The sequence below is a fragment of the Staurois parvus genome, unplaced genomic scaffold, assembly GCF_062004578.1.
Source record: "Staurois parvus isolate SC_StPar_1 unplaced genomic scaffold, SC_StPar_1.0 ptg000147l, whole genome shotgun sequence".
In the NCBI taxonomy this organism is placed as follows: Eukaryota; Metazoa; Chordata; class Amphibia; order Anura; family Ranidae; genus Staurois; species Staurois parvus.
In genome coordinates, this window is record NW_028317943.1 from 5,659,100 (window position 1) to 5,678,411 (window position 19,312).

A 19,312-nucleotide genomic window follows, 5' to 3' on the forward strand; every position below is an offset into this window, starting at 1 on the left:
GTTTAGGGTCAGTTCATACCACAGAAAAGCAGTCTGCATGCTTTCTGGATGCATTCTTGCAATTTTTTTTTTTTAATGAATTCCAGGGTGTTTTGGTGCATTCCAGATGCATTTTTTCATATTTTCTTTACATTGTTCTTAATTTTCCTTTTTTTGGTATAATGTGTTCTGCCGCATTCCAGTACAGTTCCTTGCACTAAAATTTATAATAAAAAAATGACATTTTCTCACTCTTAAACTTCCTTCAAGTAGGATGGGGAAGGGGGGCCGTTCACAATCCTCTTATGTCTGGCATGCCCTTCTACCACCTCTCCCTTTCCTATCAACCCCATATACTGTACCCTTGTCTCTGTTTGTTCTCCAAACTCATTATTTGTCACTCCCCCCCCTTTGTCCCCAAACCCCTAACCCTATTTGCTTGATCAAGTCCCCAATCCATCATTCTGACCTAACCTGTCCTATAGAGCATCCTCTATGGAGTAAGAAAAGGATAAAATTATTGAACCTCCCTGGCGGTATTCCCGAGTGTAGCTCAGGGTAAAATTTGAGTACCAAGAGTGGTAACCCCGAGCTACACTCGGGCTTACCATGCAGCGTTGCTCAGAAAGTCCCTGCAGCACTTACCTTGTCCTTCGCTCCCGCAATGTGTCCCCTGCAGCGTCCCCGGCCATCTCCTCTGGCTGATGCCAGCATCCGGCTTCCGTGTTTGGTCCCTGTGACGTCGGGATGTACGGGTGCCGGAACCGGCAGCAAATTTGAAATTTTTAAAAAATTTCATTTTTTTAAAATGATTATTACATAGTAAAACATTGCTGTTTCAATGTATTTCACATACATTTTGTCCCTACTGCTTTGTCCTGTGCCCTGCCTGCATTTTGACTGTTCTTTCTGCCTGGAAACTTAGAAAAGTCCATGGTGTCCAAAAAGCGTCCCTTTACATCAAAAGCGGTTTTAGACCAGCTAGAGAACAGCGATAGTAAATCAGAACACTTGCAGAATTGAGTGATAATGATTCGTGGGGAAATTCGTCATCAGACACTGAAACCGATTTTGCGACTTTGTTCAGCGATGTGCGAATTTGCCTCTGTATTTCAAATTTCAGTGTTTTTGGTTTGATTATATTATTGAATTACATTTATTATTACATTATATTATTATTTTTTATGATTATTTATTAAATTATAATTTATGATTTCGTGTTTCAAGTTTTTTCATATCCGGAATGTTTACTAGACTCTTGTTCGTACAGATTTCAGTGAGTTATTCCTAAAAATTACAGGCCTACAATAAAAAACTACATATTTCCATGCAAAAAAATGGTACCGCTTTCAGCACAAAAAATCGGAAATAATCAGACCGCTAGGGAGGTTAAAGGCAAACAATCAACAATGCATGTGTAACGATATTTATAATAACTTTCCGTACATACCTGAATCTTAAAAAGCATAAGTTAAAGAGAAACTTCAGCTGATTATCCAAAAATAAAGGTTAGCAGCTACAAGTATTATACAGTCAGGTCCATAAATATTGGGACATCAACACAATTCTAACATTTCTGTCTCTATACACCACCACAATGGATTTGAAATGAAACGAACAAGATGTTCTTTAACTGCAGACTGTCAGCTTTAATTTAAGGGTATTTACATCCAAATCAGGTGAACGATGTAGGAATTACAACAGTTTGCATATGTGCCTCCCACTTGTTAAGGGACCAAAAGTAATGGGACAATTGGCTTCTCAGCTGTTCCATGGCCAGGTGTGTGTTATTCCCTCATTATCCCAATTACAATGAGCAGATAAAAGGTCCAGAGTTAATTTCAAGTGTGCTATTTGCATTTGGAATCTGTTGCTGTCAACTCTCAAGATGAGATCCAAAGAGTTGTCACTATCAGTGAAGCAAGCCATCATTAAGCTGAAAAAAGAAAACAAACCCATCAGAGAGATAGCAAAAACATTAGGCGTGGTCAAAACAACTGTTTGGAACATTCTTAAAAAGAAGAAACGCACCGGTGAACTCAGCAACACCAAAAGACCCGGAGGACCACGAAAAACAACTGTGGTGGATGACCGAAGAATTCTTTCCCTGGTGAAGAAAACACCCTTCACAACAGTTGGCCAGATCAAGAACACTCTCCAGGAGGTAGGTGTATGTGTGTCAAAGTCAACAATCAAGAGAAGACTTCACCAGAGTGAATACAGAGGGTTCACCAAACCATTGGTGAGCCTCAAAAACAGGAAGGCCAGATTAGAGTTTGCCAAACGACATCTAAAAAAGCCTTCACAGTTCTGGAACAACATCCTATGGACAGATGAGATCAAGATCAACTTGTACCAGAGTGATGGGAAGAGAAGAGTATGGAGAAGGAAAGGAACTGCTCATGATCCTAAGCATACCACCTCATCAGTGAAGCATGGTGGTGGTAGTGTCATGGCGTGGGCATGTATGGCTGCCAATGGAACTGGTTCTCTTGTATTTATTGATGATGTGACTGCTGACAAAAGCAGCAGGATGAATTCTGAAGTGTTTCGGCCAATATTATCTGCTCGTATTCAGCCAAATGCTTCAGAACTCCTTGGACGCCGCTTCACAGTGCAGATGGACAATGACCCAAAGCATACTGCAAAAGCAACCAAAGAGTTTTTAAGGGAAAGAAGTGGAATGTTATGCAATGGCCAAGTCAATCACCTGACCTGAATCCGATTGAGCATGCATTTCACTTGCTGAAGACAAAACTGAAGGGAAAATGCCCCAAGAACAAGCAGGAACTGAAGACAGTTGCAGTAGAGGCCTGACAGAGCATCACCAGGGATGAAACCCAGCGTCTGGTGATGTCTATGCGTTCCAGACTTCAAGCTGTAATTGACTCCAAAGGATTTGCAACCAAGTATTAAAAAGTGAAAATTTGATTTATGATTATTATTCTGTCTCATTACTTTTGCTCCCTTAACGAGTGGGAGGCACATATGCAAACTGTTGTAATTCCTACACCGTTCACCTGATTTGGATGTAAATACCCTCAAATTAAAGCTGACAGTCTGCAGTTAAAGCACATCTTGTTTGTTTCATTTCAAATCTATTGTGGTGGTATATAGAGCCAAAAATGTTAGAATTGTGTCGATGTCCCAATATTTATGGACCTGACTGTAGCTGCTAACTTTCATGTACCGGCCCATGAAGACCGCTGTCTTGCTTGCACCCTTATTTGCTGTAGTTTTTTTTTTTCTTCACACCTCCATCTTGGATACAAGAGTTGGCTGTCACGTCCTGATCACTCAACCAGCCTCCTACTGAAGCGCAGCTGAGTATGACATGATCATCTTACTGTAGGGAGACTGTCCTGAAGCCTCCTAGGATGTGAAGACGTGGGAGCAAACACTGGTAGAAAAAGGTACATGCAAATGTAAAACGGAGGGCAGAAGTATGGCAAATGCTTATTCTGCTCCACTTTATAATATTTAAATTCCCTGTTCGCTTTACTGTTACCAGTATTAGTAAGAATCTCTCAGAACAGCCACATGAGATATGATAGATTCTTCCCTCTACTGGAAACACAAGCCAAAAGAATAAAAAAACACTGAAAATTATAGGGCACAACAGGCCATACAAGAAGCCATATGGCAACCCACAGACTTGCACCAAATCAATACTGAATCCACGAGGGAGACAGAAAACATCTTTCAGACTTGACCTCAATAGAAATCAAGAAGCTGCAGGATCCATACAGAGGCAAATGCTGGGGGCTTCAGGAGTTACCTCCTAAACCCCCTTTGGGGGGGGGGGGGAACAGACCCTTGGCCAGAACAACATGGAACCACCACTGGCCTGCCTCCAACCAGGCAACTGCAAGTCTGGGACTGGAAGAACACTGACCTAATGGCCAGGCAGGTCCTACCAAACAACAACATTTTGATGTACTCCTGGATGGAGAGAAACACAGACTAAACTGAGGGACAAGGGGCTGGCATTTTAATCTGTTTGCTCTTGTTTCCTGTAGAGAGAAGAACTAATCATCTCTCATGTGGATGTCCTGGAAGATGATTGGGGAAAATATGATTTTGGAGTGATGATGAAATTTGATGGGAGGACACCTATCAGTGCACCCCATGGAAATGCACAGCAACATCTGCATTCTGAAGTTATTGCACACATAGTAATTTCATATATTTCAGCGTATCAATTTTTAGTAATGGCTGCATTAGATTTTCTTTTTTCCTTTCTTTTCACCTGCTCATCTTGCCAACAACACACTACTCGTCTGCGGGTGAAGTTACTGTAAATATGGAGAAACTTCAGTTTTCCTTGGTGCCCTCGCTGGTGTACCTAAATCCATAATTAATCAACTTCAATATGTACAAAATTCTGCAGCCAGAATCCTGAGTAGGTCTGGTACAAGTGACCATATTACCCTTATCCTGGAGTCCTTGCACTGGCTACCCCTCAGGTTTTGCATAGACATTAACATCCTCCATGGCTTGGCACTCCATTATCTCTATGAAATGTTATCAATTTACCCCCCCCCCCCCCTCGTAAACTCTGTTCCTCAAATTCTGGTCTTCCGTGTGTCCCCCCTACTCACCTACACTTGATGGGACACAGAGCCTTCTCCAGCTATGCCCTAAAACTCTGGAATTCACTTCCAAAAATATCCCAGACTCATCATCTCTAAACTCATTCAAATCAAATCTAAAAACTTTTTTCTTCAGCCAAGCTTTCATATAATTGTTCCTTTTTTGCCTTTATTTTATCCTGTGTATTTCTGGTGTTTTCTTTGTAAAGCGTTTTGAGAAGCTACCTTTAAAAGGTGCTATATAAAATAAAGTGTATTATTTTTAAAGTATGATAAGACTACAGGATGTCTCCCCATCTCCATAACATATGTGGGGTATTTTGTAGTACGCAGGAGAAACCTTTTTGAGGTTACCCTTAGATGATAAGACTGAGAAGCAGAAGACAGACAACACTGAATTTCTGGCAGGGTCAACAGGTATTTTTTTTGTACTTACTGAATAGGTATAACAAAATGCTATCAAAATTATATTTACCAGACCAAACATAAGCAAAGTTCTTTGTTGGGATATACTGTACAAACTCTTTAATATAATCTGTATTACTGTTTCTGAGTTTGGAATATACAACACTGGGTTTTATAGATGACACTAGAAAAATGAAAACTATACCAATATCATCTATAAAAAGCAGACAACAGTGAAATCCATTAATAAACACCTAAACAAACCCTGAATCTGTGGATGCAAAACAACTAAAATTTAAACATTTCTTTTTCTGTGACTAGTCATGTTTAAGGCCTATTTAATGACAATGATAGCTTCACATAGTAAAAAGTATTTACACAATAAATGTACAGTAATTCAGTCACTCAGTTCTTCTTCATCACTGAAGTATGCACTCTTTTTTATTCTTGGTTTTCTTGAATCTTCAGATGTAGAGGCATCCCCTGTGGTCTGTCTGTATTTGGTTGATTCTTCTTCTATTTTTGCTTGCTGAAATGGAGGGGAAAAAAAAAAACTTTGTGTTGTGAAAATTCTGTATAAGCAATGCCGTGACATTACAATATTAGGACCTGCATTTTAGTCAAACATAAATTGACCATTTAAATAAACCTGGGATGCAACATACCTGTACATATCCTGTAACTTTTATTCTAGCACTAATTATTGGCAGCAGTGTTTATTAGTAATTACAGAGTTCTGGAATTGAAAGTTCCTGAACCTGCAAATATACAGACTGCAAAGAGTATGTGTATAGCGTTTGTGTGGTTGCTGTATTATTGTTGGTCTATACTTACCTGTGGAAATTATATTTCTAACCAGGAGTGGGACATTTCTGTTTTGGACCCCTATCCCCAGTCATTCTCTTCCTACCCCTGTGTCCACCCAGGGAGTATCTTAATCCTGTGCTGGTTGATTTACGCACACACGTGATAGGACATGTAACCACGTATGTACTGTATCTGTGCTATTGTAATGTACTAACCATTTAAGATATTTTTTTCATACGCTGTTGGTAATACATTATTTTAAGTTGTATATTGTTAAATTTCGGCTAGCATAAAACAGTTCCATCCTGAGAACACAGCCTATGTCTGCAAAACAACTCAGTCTTATGGAAAGCTGTCCCATCTTTTAATACATCATTAAAATGGTTGTAAAGGCTGAAGGTTTTTACCTTCATGCATTTTATGCATGAAGGTAAAAAACCTTCTGTGTGCAGCAGCTCCCCCAGCCCCCTCAACACTTACCTGAGCCTTATTGCGACCCAGCAATGTGAATGACAGTCTCAGCTGTCATGGGTCTCTGCCTTCCCATTGGCTGAGACAGCAAGCAGGAGCCATTGGCTCCCGCTGCTGTCAATCACAGCCAGTCAGCCAAAGAGGAGAGAGAGGGGGCGGGGCCAAGCCACAGCTGCATGTGTGAATGGACGCAAGAAGCAGTGGGAGCCCCCATAGCAAGCTGCTTGCTGTGGGGGCACCTGACAGACAGGAGGAGCCAGGAGAGCCTGCGGGGGACCTAAGAAGAGGAAGATCCAGGCTGGTGTGTACCAAACCACTGCACACGATAAGTATAGACATGTCTGTTATTTAAAAAAAAAAAAAAATGACCCTTTAGAATCGCTTTAAGCAACATATGCTGGACTGCTATTTTTTACTTTATTACTATAACGTATGTTTAATTTGAGAAAGATATAGGGGAAGATTTCTTTAAAAAAAACTGGTGTACGCAGAATCTGGTGCACCTGTCCCTAGTAGCCAGTTTCTAACTTCAGCTTGTTCAATTAAACTATGACAATAAAAACTAGAAGCCGATTGGTTACTATGCACAGCTGCACCATATTCTGTATGCACCAGTTTTTGTAAATCTCCCCATTTGGAACAGAACCAACTTACATTTACACTATATTGCCAAAAGTACTGGGACGCCTGCCTTTACATGCACAGGAACTTTATTGGCATCCCAGTCTTAGTCTATAGGGTTTAATATTGAGTTGGCCCAACCTTTGCAGCTATAACAGGTTCAACTCTTCTGAGAAGGCTGTCCACAAGGTTTAGGAGTGTGTCTATAGGAATGTTTGACCATTCTTCCAGGAGCACATTTGTGAGGTCAGGCACTGATGTCGGCAGAGAAGGCCTGGCTCGCGTCTCCGCTCTAATTCACCCCAAAGGTGTTCTATCAGGTTGAGGTCAGGACTCTGTACAGGCCAGTCAAGTTCCTCCACCCGAAACTCACTCATCCATGTCTTTATGGACCTTGCTTTGTACAGTGGTGCGCAGTCATGTTGGAACAGGAAGGGGCCATCCCCAGACTGTTCCCACAAAGTTGGGGGCATGAAATTGTCCAAAATGTTGGCATGCAGACGCCTTAAGAGTTCCCTTCACTGAAACTACGGGGCCAAGCCCAACCCCTGAAAAACAAAACCACAACATAATCCCCCCTCCAAACATTACACTTGGCACAATGCAGTCAGGCATGTACCGTGCTCCTGGCAACCGCCAAACCCAGACACAACGATCGGATTGCCAGAGAGAAGCGCGATTCGTCACTCCAAAGAACACGTCTTCACTTCTCTAGAGTCCAGTTGGGGCGTGTTTTACACCACTGCATCTGACGCTTTGCGTTGCATTTGGTAAAGTAAGGCTTGGATGCAGCTGCTCGGCCATGGAAACACATTCCATGAAGCTCTCTGCACACTGTTATGCTAATCTGAAGGCCACACAAAGTTTGGAGGTCTTTAGCTATTGACTCTGCAGACAGTTGGCGTCTTCTGCGCACTGTACGCGTCAGCATGTGCTGACCCCGCTCTGTCATTTTACATAGCCTACCACTTCGTGGCCGAGTTGCTGTTGTTCCCATTTGCTTCCACTTTGTTATAATACCACTAACATTTGACCGTAGAATATTTAGTAGCAAGAAAATTTCACAGATAAACTTATTGCACAGGTGGCAATCTATCACGTTGCCAAACTTGAATTCACTGAGCTCCTGAGAGCGACCCATTCTTTCACAAATGTTTGTGGAAGCAGTCTGCATGCCTAGATGCTTGATTTTATACACCTATGGCCATGGTTTTGATTGGAACACCTGAATCCAATGATTTGGAGGGGTGTCCCAATACTTTTGGCAATATGTATCTGTAATATGAATTAACGTTTGATATTGTAGGGCCATTGTTGGTCCAAAATGTTTTGACTACTTGCCGACCGCGCTATAGCCAAAAGACAGCTACAGCACAGTTGGCTAAGTTCTGAGAGGGTGTTCTTCCAGAACCACACACGCCCCCGTCCCCCCCTGGGGTGTGCACTGGGCAGTAAAGGGCCAATCAGAGCAGCCCTTTTCCATGTGACCAGCTGTGTCCAATTACAGCATAAACAGGAAATGCCGGTTATTGGCAGCCCTCTCCTCATGCTGACAGAGTAAGAGGACAGCCAGAAAGTGGCAATTTACACAGGGGATAACTACACTGATAATCAGTGCCCTGATTATTAGTGTAACCCCATCAGTGCCACCTATCAGGGTCTCCTCATCTGTCCTGTCTATCTGCACATCAGTGAAGGAGAGAAATCACTTACTGACAAAACTTTATAACAGAAACTAAGGAAAACCTTTTTTTTTTTCTTCAAAATGTTGGTCTTTTTTCGTTTAGCAAAAAATAAAAAACCTAGTAGTGATTAAATACCACCAAAAGAAAGTTCTATTTGTCTAGAAAAAAAAAATTATACAAATTTTGTTTGGGTACAGTGTTGCATAAGCACACAATTGTCATGCAAAGTGAGACGGCGCTGAAAGCTGAAAATTGTCCTGGACAGGAAGGAGGTGAAAGTGCATGGTAGGCAAGTGGTCAAACTGATATTTTTAAAATTTGTAGTACAGGTAAAATCTGCTCATTAGGTTTTTTTATTCATCTTGTACACAAAAGAGTAAAAAGTAATACATGAGAGTAGCTCATTATTTTACTTCCTTGGGATGCAATGTTGATACCTTTTAGAATATTTTTATCTATTATTAAAGCAAACTTAAAGTGAAAAGAGAACAAAATGTCACATTTTATCTTCCTCATGCACTCTCATGGCATTGGACAATTCTTCCCAAACTCTAAAGCTGGGTACCCACTAAGTTCTGAGCGATATTCCCCGCTGTGCCTTTGTGTTTTGACAGGGGATTACCCCTCCCATCAGAAAACAATGATCAGCGCTCGCAGCCATTGGCTGCAAGAGCTGATCGGATGCCTGTCAGATGCTGGTTTTCCAGCATGCCCACAAAAACAGACAGCTGTACACACGAGCTGAAAGTTGGCCAGTTGCTGCCAAACGGACCCTTTTCGACCAATTTCTGGCCTGTATGTTCCAAGCTTAAGCCCCGAGTCCAAACAATAAGGCTTTAATACACAGTCCCCCCCCGCCCCTCCATACAGCAGACCTATAGTTAGTTCTCTTCCTCTCACTCTAGCAGCTTTGCATAATCGGAAATGATGCGGACCAAAAGTTTCTTGACAGAGAGCACATGCAAAAGTAATGTCATCCAGGTCTGTAATGGGGAGCGGTACAACTAATATCTACCACTATACTCACTCACTGTAAAGCACAGCAGTTTTATAGCAGTATTGATTAAACACTACACCTGCCTTAACAGTGATATAACTAGATGGTTATCCCAGGCCTGGTGATACTTAAGGGCATGATATTCATATCAGCAGAAGCCATTCTGGTTGCCAGAACTTTTCCAGAATCAACTCTTTTGTACAGTGAGAATGCATAAGTATACCAGATATCACTCTCAAATAGTAAACTCAATAATCACACCATGTGCTGCGCCTTGCAATCCTAATCCTCAAACTACACTTCTTTTGTTACATTGCTAGCCTATTGTATTTTGTATTACTTGCGCTAAGAGCAGGGCCCTCTGATTCCTCCTGTATTGAATTGCATTGTAATTGTACTGTCTGCCCTCATGTTGTAAAGGGCTATGTTGGCGCTATATAAATCCTGTATAATAATAATAATGATAATAACAACATGTACCTGGAAAGCTATCGCTTGACTAAGGCTGTCAAGAGCTGGATCTTCACCTTCATCCTCACTCTGATCCTCTTCAGGTCTGAAATGTAATGTGTTTCTTCAGTAAAATGTATGCCATTTAATAATATTCATAGTACATTTAGTCAAAAGACATGAAAATACATACAGTTCTTCTACTTCAACCACTTTCTTCCTCTTCTTCTTTTCCTTCTTCTGTGGAGGCTCACGATCACCTAGCATATTTTTGGGGCAAGCATAGCTCAAGTGACCTGTATCCTTTAGTACAAATAAAAGATAAAGTCAGTATATAAAACATTACTACTGTAAAGACATTCAAAGCAGTGAATACAAATTTTCTAAGTGAAAGCACTGATTTAATATACAATAATGTTCAGATTTTACTTACCCCACATTCATAACACCTGGACTTGTCAGTGTAATTTCGCCTCCGGATGAACTCTGCTGCTCTGCCATTGTCTATTGCAATGCTTGCTTTCAGTACTCTGCCAAAAAGCTGCAGGACAAGTATATATTTACAGTCTAGATCTAGGCAAGACAATCAGCATTTGTATATGACAATATTATCTAGAAATATACCTGTTTATTGTTTAATGCCCTAGCACAGTTTTGTGCACTTTCCTTATCTAAAAATAAAACAAATGCAACTCCTTTACTTCTTCGGGTTTCTTTTTCTTTCAAAATGGTGACTCTAGTGGATGCAGAAAAAAAAAAAAACACAGAAATTCTTGCATTACAAATTAGGAGAAAATTGTTAGACATAGAGGCAAGGCACAGTTTGACTTTTGCAAACCCGATCTCTAAAACATGGCACTCTCACACAGTTTTTCTGAACCCTATTTAATGAACATGCATGCTTGGGTCACCCCAATATACCTAAGTGAAAATGCTGACAAAAGATGAGAAGCAGGCAAGCAGGGGCACCAGCTTATCTTGAAAGGAGCAATGGTAATTGAACAAATCTCCCCTGAGAATTGTTGGCCTGTGAATATCTTCTGATACCATAGGCATGAGGTTGAGCGAAATGCTCTGCATATACACTTCACAAGAGCCTATACAAAAAAAAAAAAAAAAAGAATGGTCCCCTCTTTCTATAACCTGAGGGCATATACTCTCGCCCTGCCAATTATGTTTGCCTCTTTACTTGCTTTCCTCCCTTATGTACCCAAGCGCAGTAACATTTGTTCATCCACTCTACCTTCCCCATGATTTGACATGTTTTGTGATTGCTGTATATCCTATGTTGTACGTTATGCACCTTGTTTTGGTCCCTTCTGACATGTAACATTTTTAGAAAACTTAAAGAAATAAAAAAAGCAAGACTGATGAAGCATTTTGAAGCAGCAGCTTCATTCTTCAAACTTAAAGCGAAGCTTCACTCAAAAGGGGAAGTTTCACCTTAAGGCCTCATCCCTGTTAAGGATTGGCTGCTTTGAGGAGTGGGTACCCGATTTTGAAAGGCAACTGCTCCCATGTCTGCGATCGGAACCGGAAGTTGTAACCCCCCCCCCCCCCCCCCCGTAGTCTTCTGAGATATGTGACAGATCCCAGAAGAGTACAGGACCATTCACAAGGTGCTGCGCTAATTGGGTATGCACAGTGGTCACCCGACTGTGACAGCTTTCCCACACCTAAGATACTTGATGCCGGAAAGAGAGAACGGCTGGTGAGACCAGTTGTGGCGAGGACATGTGAGTATATGTTTTTTTAAAAGTCAGCAGCTACAGATTTTGTAGCTGCTGACTTTTAATTTTTTTACATTTTGACTGGAGCTCTGCTTTAAGATTGTCATACATGGGTTGAAATTCCCTACGGAACCGGCCGAATTTCGATCCATGTATGGCCAAGAAGTTGGATTTTCCCCACTCCATCAGTGCCACCAGCTATAGCAGGCAGCATTGATCAGTGTATTCTGAAAGCAAAGAAGTCTCCCCACTGTCAGAATATAATAGCTCAGCAGGGAGGATTAATTGGTTGCATAAAGAGAAAAAAAAAAACTCTGCCTTAGTCTTGTCTCAAGAATGAGATTCAGCTCCAGGATCTATAACCTATGAGAAGTCTACATAAACAATGTGGGGCTCATATCCCCTTTAACCTCAAGTTGTGTTTCACCATTATTCTTAAGAGTTTAATGCTATTGTCCACCTTTAAAAAAAATGCAATTGGACACTGACAGTTCCCTCTGTTTGCACAGTTTATATACTAATAGAATACTTACTTTACTACTTGTCCATACTTTGAAAATATCTGGAAAAAAAAATGGAAAATCTGGTGATACATTTGCTTTTAACCCCAGTGAGATACCACACAAGCACAAGTTGTAAACTTACCCTGTGAAGATCATTGTTGGTGAGTGAGAATGGGAAATTAGATACATAGACAGTACTTTTACTGGGAGCAAGACCGCCACTCATTGTACCTACAAAAATAAATGCAGCTTAAGAAAACATAAAATTGTTTTTACAAAAAAAAAAAAAACCCCCATTGCACTCCCAAAATGTTGGCATTCCATTGTATGCCTACAACCTACCTCACAGGTTTTTGCTCTTTCAAATGCAAGTTAATGGATATTAAACTAGGGCTCCCAGGATGCCTACTTTGAGATAATCCTATACACAGATATAGTAAATCCTGCATCTTCCTCTGTCTGCAGAGGACATGAAGTGACCCAGTCGTTATAGAAAAAGTTATTCAAGCCAGTGTACCAAGCCCACACCAATCTTGAGAAAAAGCCTACTAAAAAAAAAACAACACTTTCAGGAGTATCAATCTCCTGGATCCCCCACAGATGTTACTGGTTCCTCCTGGTGACCTTCACATCACCACAGCAGACAGTAATGACATGGAGATCAGCAGGCTAAAGCAGTGAGAGATGTAGGAAACCCAAAAGATCAACAATCCCAGTGTTGGCTTTGCAATCGACCATTTCCCATGATCAAAGCAGCATTCAACCGCAAAAAAAGGCTTACTACTACTACAGGTACATTTAGTATTGGATCCAATGGATCAGAATGACAGCCAGGCAACTAGCACTTTAAAAAGAAGTAAGCAACATCAACCTTCATTTAAAAGCTCAGGCCTCATTCACACTGGCACTCCTGCATTTAGCTTTTCGTTTAGAAGACATCTGGAAAGTATAAACAACTTTAAAGTGTTTGTAAAGGTTCAGATTGTTTATTTTTAAAATAAAAAGCATGATATACAGAGCAGCCCCGATCCTCCTCCCCTCGGGTCGACCACTGGTGCTCCTACCCACCCCTGCTGAGTGCTGCTAGAACAAGCTGTTTGCTCTGGGGGCACTCATATATGCTCACTCCCGAGCCACCTCTGTGTGTCTGAGACACAGAGAGCACTGCACTGCTCTGCCCCTCCTCACTGGCTGTGAATGACAGCAGCGGGAGCCAATGGCTCAGCTAGTGAGGAGGAAAAGACCCAGGAGTGCACATTGCTGGATCAAGCTTGAGCTCAGGTGAGTATGGGGGGGGGGGGGGAGGAAGAGACTGAGGGGGGAACTGCACACTGAAGGTTTTTTACCTTTATGCATAGAGTACAAAGCAGCTAAGTATATCAGGTTTGTCATTTTAAAGCAGTAGAATAGTTCACATTGTGAACTGCACCTATAAGCCTACAACACAGCTTACCTGTAAGTACAGTGAATATCTCCTAAACAAGTACCATGGTATTTGAGATATTCACATTTGTAGAGACCAGTGACTTCACTGGCGCATGTGCACTGTGCTCTGAAAAAATGGCATACTGGAGTATGGCGTCCATTGAGAGCACTGTGATGTGACCTTACGAACAGCTGGAGCCCACGTACTTGGAAGAAAGACCAGGTGAAGATGGAAGCGCCAACAGTGCGCTACTGGAGGACTTCGTTTCAGGTAAGTCTGTCATAATGTGCTAAAATGAGGTGCATACTAGCACATTATGACATAAACCGCCTGGGGATCAAAGTTTTTTTTTCATTTTAGTATAGCTTCAATAAAAAAAAAAAAGCATATTTACAATCACTCACTTTAAGCTGGCCATACATGGGTTGAAATCTAGCCTATTCAGCAAGGGCCAGACAAATTTCTACCCATGTATGGGCACCCTGATTGTCCAGAAGTTGATCTACCAATTGACTTCTGTACAACCAGCTTGTTGTGTTTTTGCCAATTGATCAGTACCGCTGGCTATAAATGGCAGCACTGACCATTGTATTGTGACAGAGGGGGAAGTCTCCCTGCTGTCAGAACACAATAGCACACCGGGAGGATTTCTCCTGCCACATGGATGTGTGGATAGGAGATATCGATCATATAATTCGTTCTGGTTGAATGAAAAAAAAAAAGAAAAGTATGGGCTGCCTTGGCCTGAGGGCATTATATGAACCATGGTCACATTTCCAGATGCTGCATCCTCAAACTGCACCAGTCATGGCAGCAGAGGGACTCAGATCCACATTCAGCATTGTAGTCCGTGGATCACTTCCTCCAGAACAGAAGCTGTGCACCTCCATAGAGATCTAGGGCTGAGATGTAAACAATGCCGGAAACCTGCGCAGAGCACCCAGAATGTGCTGATCGCAGGTGGCAATGCTCTGCAGTCAAACAATTCATAAATGCATGTGGTTTTCTGTATTAAAGGGTGCATTTATTAAATTTTTACAAAAGGTGGACTATGCCTTCAAGCCCACAATCATAAATTGTCGGGTTGATTTACTAAATCTGGAGCAGCTCTGAATAAAAAGCTTCCAGGTTTTATTGCCATAGCTTAAATGAACAAGCTGAGGTTAGCAGGCGATTCGCTGCAAGTGCAAAGCTGTACCAGATTTTGCATTCTCCAGTTTTAGTAAATCAACCCCTCTGTCACTTTGACAGATCAGAGAATAATCAATATTAAAATAAATAAATAATAGTAATGGCATCCTCTCTGCTTGTGATCGATGATTTCAGATGGACATACATGGCAGACTAAAACAAAATGCAGCATGAACATATTTCTATCCCCCCCTTCCTCCAACCACGATCATTGGGACCACCGATCTAAAACCTGTGAGCACTTACCGGCCTTTCTACCACAAGATCTGCACGTATTGCTCACTCCTGCACCCTCATTACTGTACTCATTGCCTTCCAGCAACACAGCCTAGCCGTGCTTCCAAGGGTTAGGCACTGCTTTATTTTCCGTCCGTAGTACAGGAGCCATTTTCCTATAGTTCCCTTGGTAGGCTATAGTGGTCTCCAAGAAAATGGCTGACTTATTCGTCGTATGGTCCACAGAGGGGCGCTGTGTGCGTCTCCGGCTGATCATTGGAGTATCAGGCGAGGGAGGAGAGGTGATGGAAGTCATGGAGAACAGTATAGTAATGAATGAGCTTACCTGTCCTTCAGTGACTGCTACATAGTATAACAGTTCTAACAAATGATATGATTTACCCTAATATGTTCTTCAAGGGCTGGTTCACACAGGTGGGCAGTAAAATTAGGCAGTAGAGCCACAACTGCCTGCTAAACACCACACACAGAGCCACCACAAAACTATGTCACCTTCAGAGGGCGGTGCCACCGAATGCCACTAATGCAGCTCAATAGGGCCACTCCGCAACCGTGTGAAATTTAACAGTAGTGCAACATTTAAAGGGTTACATCAGCAGTGAGGAGGCAACATATCACCTCCTCACTGCCTGTCACATACCTCTGAAAATTGATGCAAGCAGCAGTGTCTGCTGCACATGTGAATGAGCCCTAACCCCTGGTTCACACCTGTGCGGGCCACGATTTGCATGGACACGAGAGCCCATTCATTTGAATAGACTCCTGTGCCCAGGGAAGAAGCCCCTAGTGCGGGGGGCATGCCATTAGAATTAAAGTGTTACTAAACCCAGGACCCTGCATTCACTATATCTGGTCTCCCACAGTACACAGAACATGGAAATGCAATTATTTTACTACATATAAACTGCTAAATACCTTTTTTCATCAGCAGTTAGAGCAGTCTTGTGACTTAGGCTACTTTCACACTAGCTTTGTCAGCAGCTGTCAGACAGGCATTTGGAAAGCGTTTTTAACGCTTCTCAAACACCTATGAAAATTCTGCACATGGCAGCTCACAGTGCAGTTCACACTGAAGCATTAGCGTCGCGGAAAAACTGATGCCTCTTGTCAAGGCAGCAGGAGTTGAAGCCTCCCATTCAAGTCTACGGTGCCACTCCTCAAACGCCTGGCAGGTGTTTGCGACGCGGTTGTGAGGTAGTTGCGAGGCAGTTGCGGAGCGTTAATACCATTTAACTTCATTATAGGCGTTTGTGGTGCGGTTTTAACACTTGGCAAACGCCTAAAAACCGTGCATAGGTTGTTTGGGGAGCATTTGAGGAGCAATAAAAACGCTTCCCAAACACCTGTCTAACGCCTGTCAAACGCTATAGGGGTGTTTGGCAAGAGTTAGAAATACAGTCAAATGTGAAGGAGCCCTTATATCAGTGTCCAGCAGAGCACTGGTTGAAGCTTGTAGGAGGAGTCTTCATTTTGCTCTAGGAGGATGCAGAACCCCTGGCCTCTGTCTGGACAGTGCTGATTGGCCCTGTCCTGATCACATGCACTCTCCCAAGAAAAACAAAAACATATCTAGCAATACACACCAAACTGAGCATGTGCAACTTGCCCCCAAGACTCTGTTCTATCAGCGGATGGACTGAGGACAGTAGAAGGTCGAGGATCAGAGAATACAGGGTCCCGCATTCCTCTGTGTGGGTGGTGCGGCTGCAGGTATTTGTACAGGTCCCACAGTGGCACCACCCGCACAGATGTGAACCACGGCTAAAGCAGAATAAAAAAAAAATTATGAAAAATTGACCCCCTTCCCCCCCAGGAACTTTTAATCTCAGCATTGCCAACATGATACACTGAGCTGCACATGCACAGGTCAGCGTACAGGGTGTACAGGCAGGTACACGACTTTAATACAGAAGAGACATATGCAGGCCATAGACAGGTCTAAAATCGGCCGATTTTCACACCGTTATGTGGCAATCGCGCGTCAGACCCCAGCCCTTCTCACCAAACTCATGACCAAAGGACTAGCCATTCTAAAACCGTGATGTCACATGCGTAACAATGCCAAGCCCAGGTGCACCCTGCACAACGATTTTCCAGCTCACTGGACCACCAATCGATGTACTGGCAGCCTGGGTGCGATTGTTACTGGGTCAGGTTAATTACGCAATTAACCCTTCACACTGCCACCACCTCCTTTTTGTACAGAGAAAGAGGAAACTCTGCAATATCAGCAATAACACTATGATGGTTGAGATAATCACCTGTATAGCACTGTCGCCGCAGACAGGTTATACAGAGGGTTAAACACACACAGTAGCGCTCTTCTAGAGGCAGGAAGTTGTAAGTTGCAATAAAGAGCTGTAGAAACAGTTCAACACTTTCAGAAAGTAGGATTTATTACTAAAAGGTCAAAAGGGTGCAATAAAATAATTTACAGAGAAAAGATGTAATCAATATATATATAAATATACAGAGAACAACATCAGAGCAAAGGGGTAACAGAAAGGAGGTTAAAGGGTTAAAGTACTTGCCAATCAACCATTGGTCAGCTGTTTTTCGAGGTTTTGGCACATTTTTTTTATCGGTAAAGTTGGAAAAAAATCCGATTTTGCCGATCGGCCGATTTTCCCGGCAATGATGGGCAAATCGGCCGATCGTTTTACCGATAAAAAATCTGTGCATGAGCCGTGACCTGCAAGAAGAAGAAAAAGAAGAAGAAGAATTCCAGTCCGCTGATATATTTGACATGAAAAAGTATTGCGGTTGCAACAATGTATCTATTTGTATCCGAATAAAAACATCTGTATACGAAATGGATACAAATGGATACATTGTTGCAACCGCAATGCTTTTTCATGTCAAATAGGGACAGAAGTAATTAAATGCCGGCCGTAGACAGGACGAAAATTGGCCGATTTTTTTTACCATTGGTGGTAACGTCGGCCTATTGAACGACCGATTTTTGTTTTGTTTTTTTCTTAAAAAACGGCCGGTTTTCGACCTGTCTATGGCCTGCAATAGTGTGTAAAACCTTGCCTGATCGCCAGTTTGTATTTTTTCCCCCCTAAAGTTCCACTTTAAGACCTCATGTACACAGGCCATTTTCTTGACTCTCTTAGAAGCCTTTCCTCCTGACAGCAGCATTTTGGCATAAAAAGCCTGACGCTTGTAAATGTTTGCAACCCCACATCAAGCATTTGAGTGTTAATTCATTTAATTGGCCAGAATAAATCACTTATTCTGGTGTTGAAATGAATTAATGCTCAAGTGCTAAATGCACCTAGCGTTAAAATGTTTCTAAACCCAGGACCCTGCATTCACTATATCTGGTCTCCCACAGTACACATTACATGGAAATGCAATTATTTTAGTAAATATAAACTGTTAAATTGTACAGCGCTGAGCAAACCCTTTGGCGCTATATAAACTCGTAGTAATAATAATAATAAATAAATACCTTTTCTCATTGGCAGTTAGAGCAGTCTTGTGACTTCTATCAATGTCCAGCAGAGCACTGGTTAAAGCATGTAGGAGGAGTCTTCATTTTGCTCTAGGAGGATGCAGAACCCCTGGCCTCTGTCTGGACAGTGCTGATTGGCCCTGTGCTGATCACATGCACTCTCCCAAGAATGAAAACACATCTCTAGCAATATACACATGTGCAAAGTGACTCCACACAATATGTCTTATCAGGAGATAAGAGGGGGGCACTGGAAGAAGGGGAGGATCAGAGAAGTGAGGATCTAACTGCATTTTTACACAATGCAGAGGATTAATCCATTAGGTTCCACAGTGAGTATAACAAGCATGCTTTACTGCATATACTCACCCTCCTCCTAACCTCTGGGGATATCACCCCGAACCCTGGTCTTTCAGTATCTTACTCCCACACCAGGCACCATCCTTTCTTCAGGAATAGCCACAATCCCCTCAATTTAATCTCAATCCCCATGCTCATCAAAAACACCCTCCCTTTTTCATGTGCACTCTGGAATGCCCGCTCTGTCTGTAATAAGGTCACCTCTGTCCATGACCTTTTTGTCTTCCGCTCCCTTAACCTACTAGCAATTCCAGAAACCTGGCTTCAAGCAGCAGATTCTGCTTCTCCTGCAGCACTTTCCTATGGAGGCCTCCACTGGACTCACCCAGACCCAGTGGTCAGAAAGCAAGTGGAGTTGGTTTGCTTCTATCCCCACTAAACACCTTTCAAGTCCTCCC

At 42.2% G+C, this 19,312-nt stretch overlaps 1 protein-coding gene across 1 annotated transcript; it reads right to left on the bottom strand.

Annotated features, from left to right (window-relative positions):
* Positions 1-5,081: 5,081 nt before the first annotated feature.
* On the bottom strand, positions 5,082-15,254 carry ZCRB1 (zinc finger CCHC-type and RNA binding motif containing 1). Its single transcript, XM_089673997.1, has 8 exons — positions 15,104-15,254; positions 12,383-12,471; positions 12,271-12,299; positions 10,632-10,743; positions 10,441-10,548; positions 10,201-10,310; positions 10,038-10,113; positions 5,082-5,505 (listed from the first exon to the last, which is right to left on the bottom strand). Exons 2-8 carry the CDS (start codon positions 12,464-12,466, stop codon positions 5,374-5,376), a joined length of 651 nt encoding a protein of 216 aa, XP_089530123.1. The 5' UTR covers positions 12,467-12,471; positions 15,104-15,254; the 3' UTR covers positions 5,082-5,373.
* Positions 15,255-19,312: the final 4,058 nt, after the last annotated feature.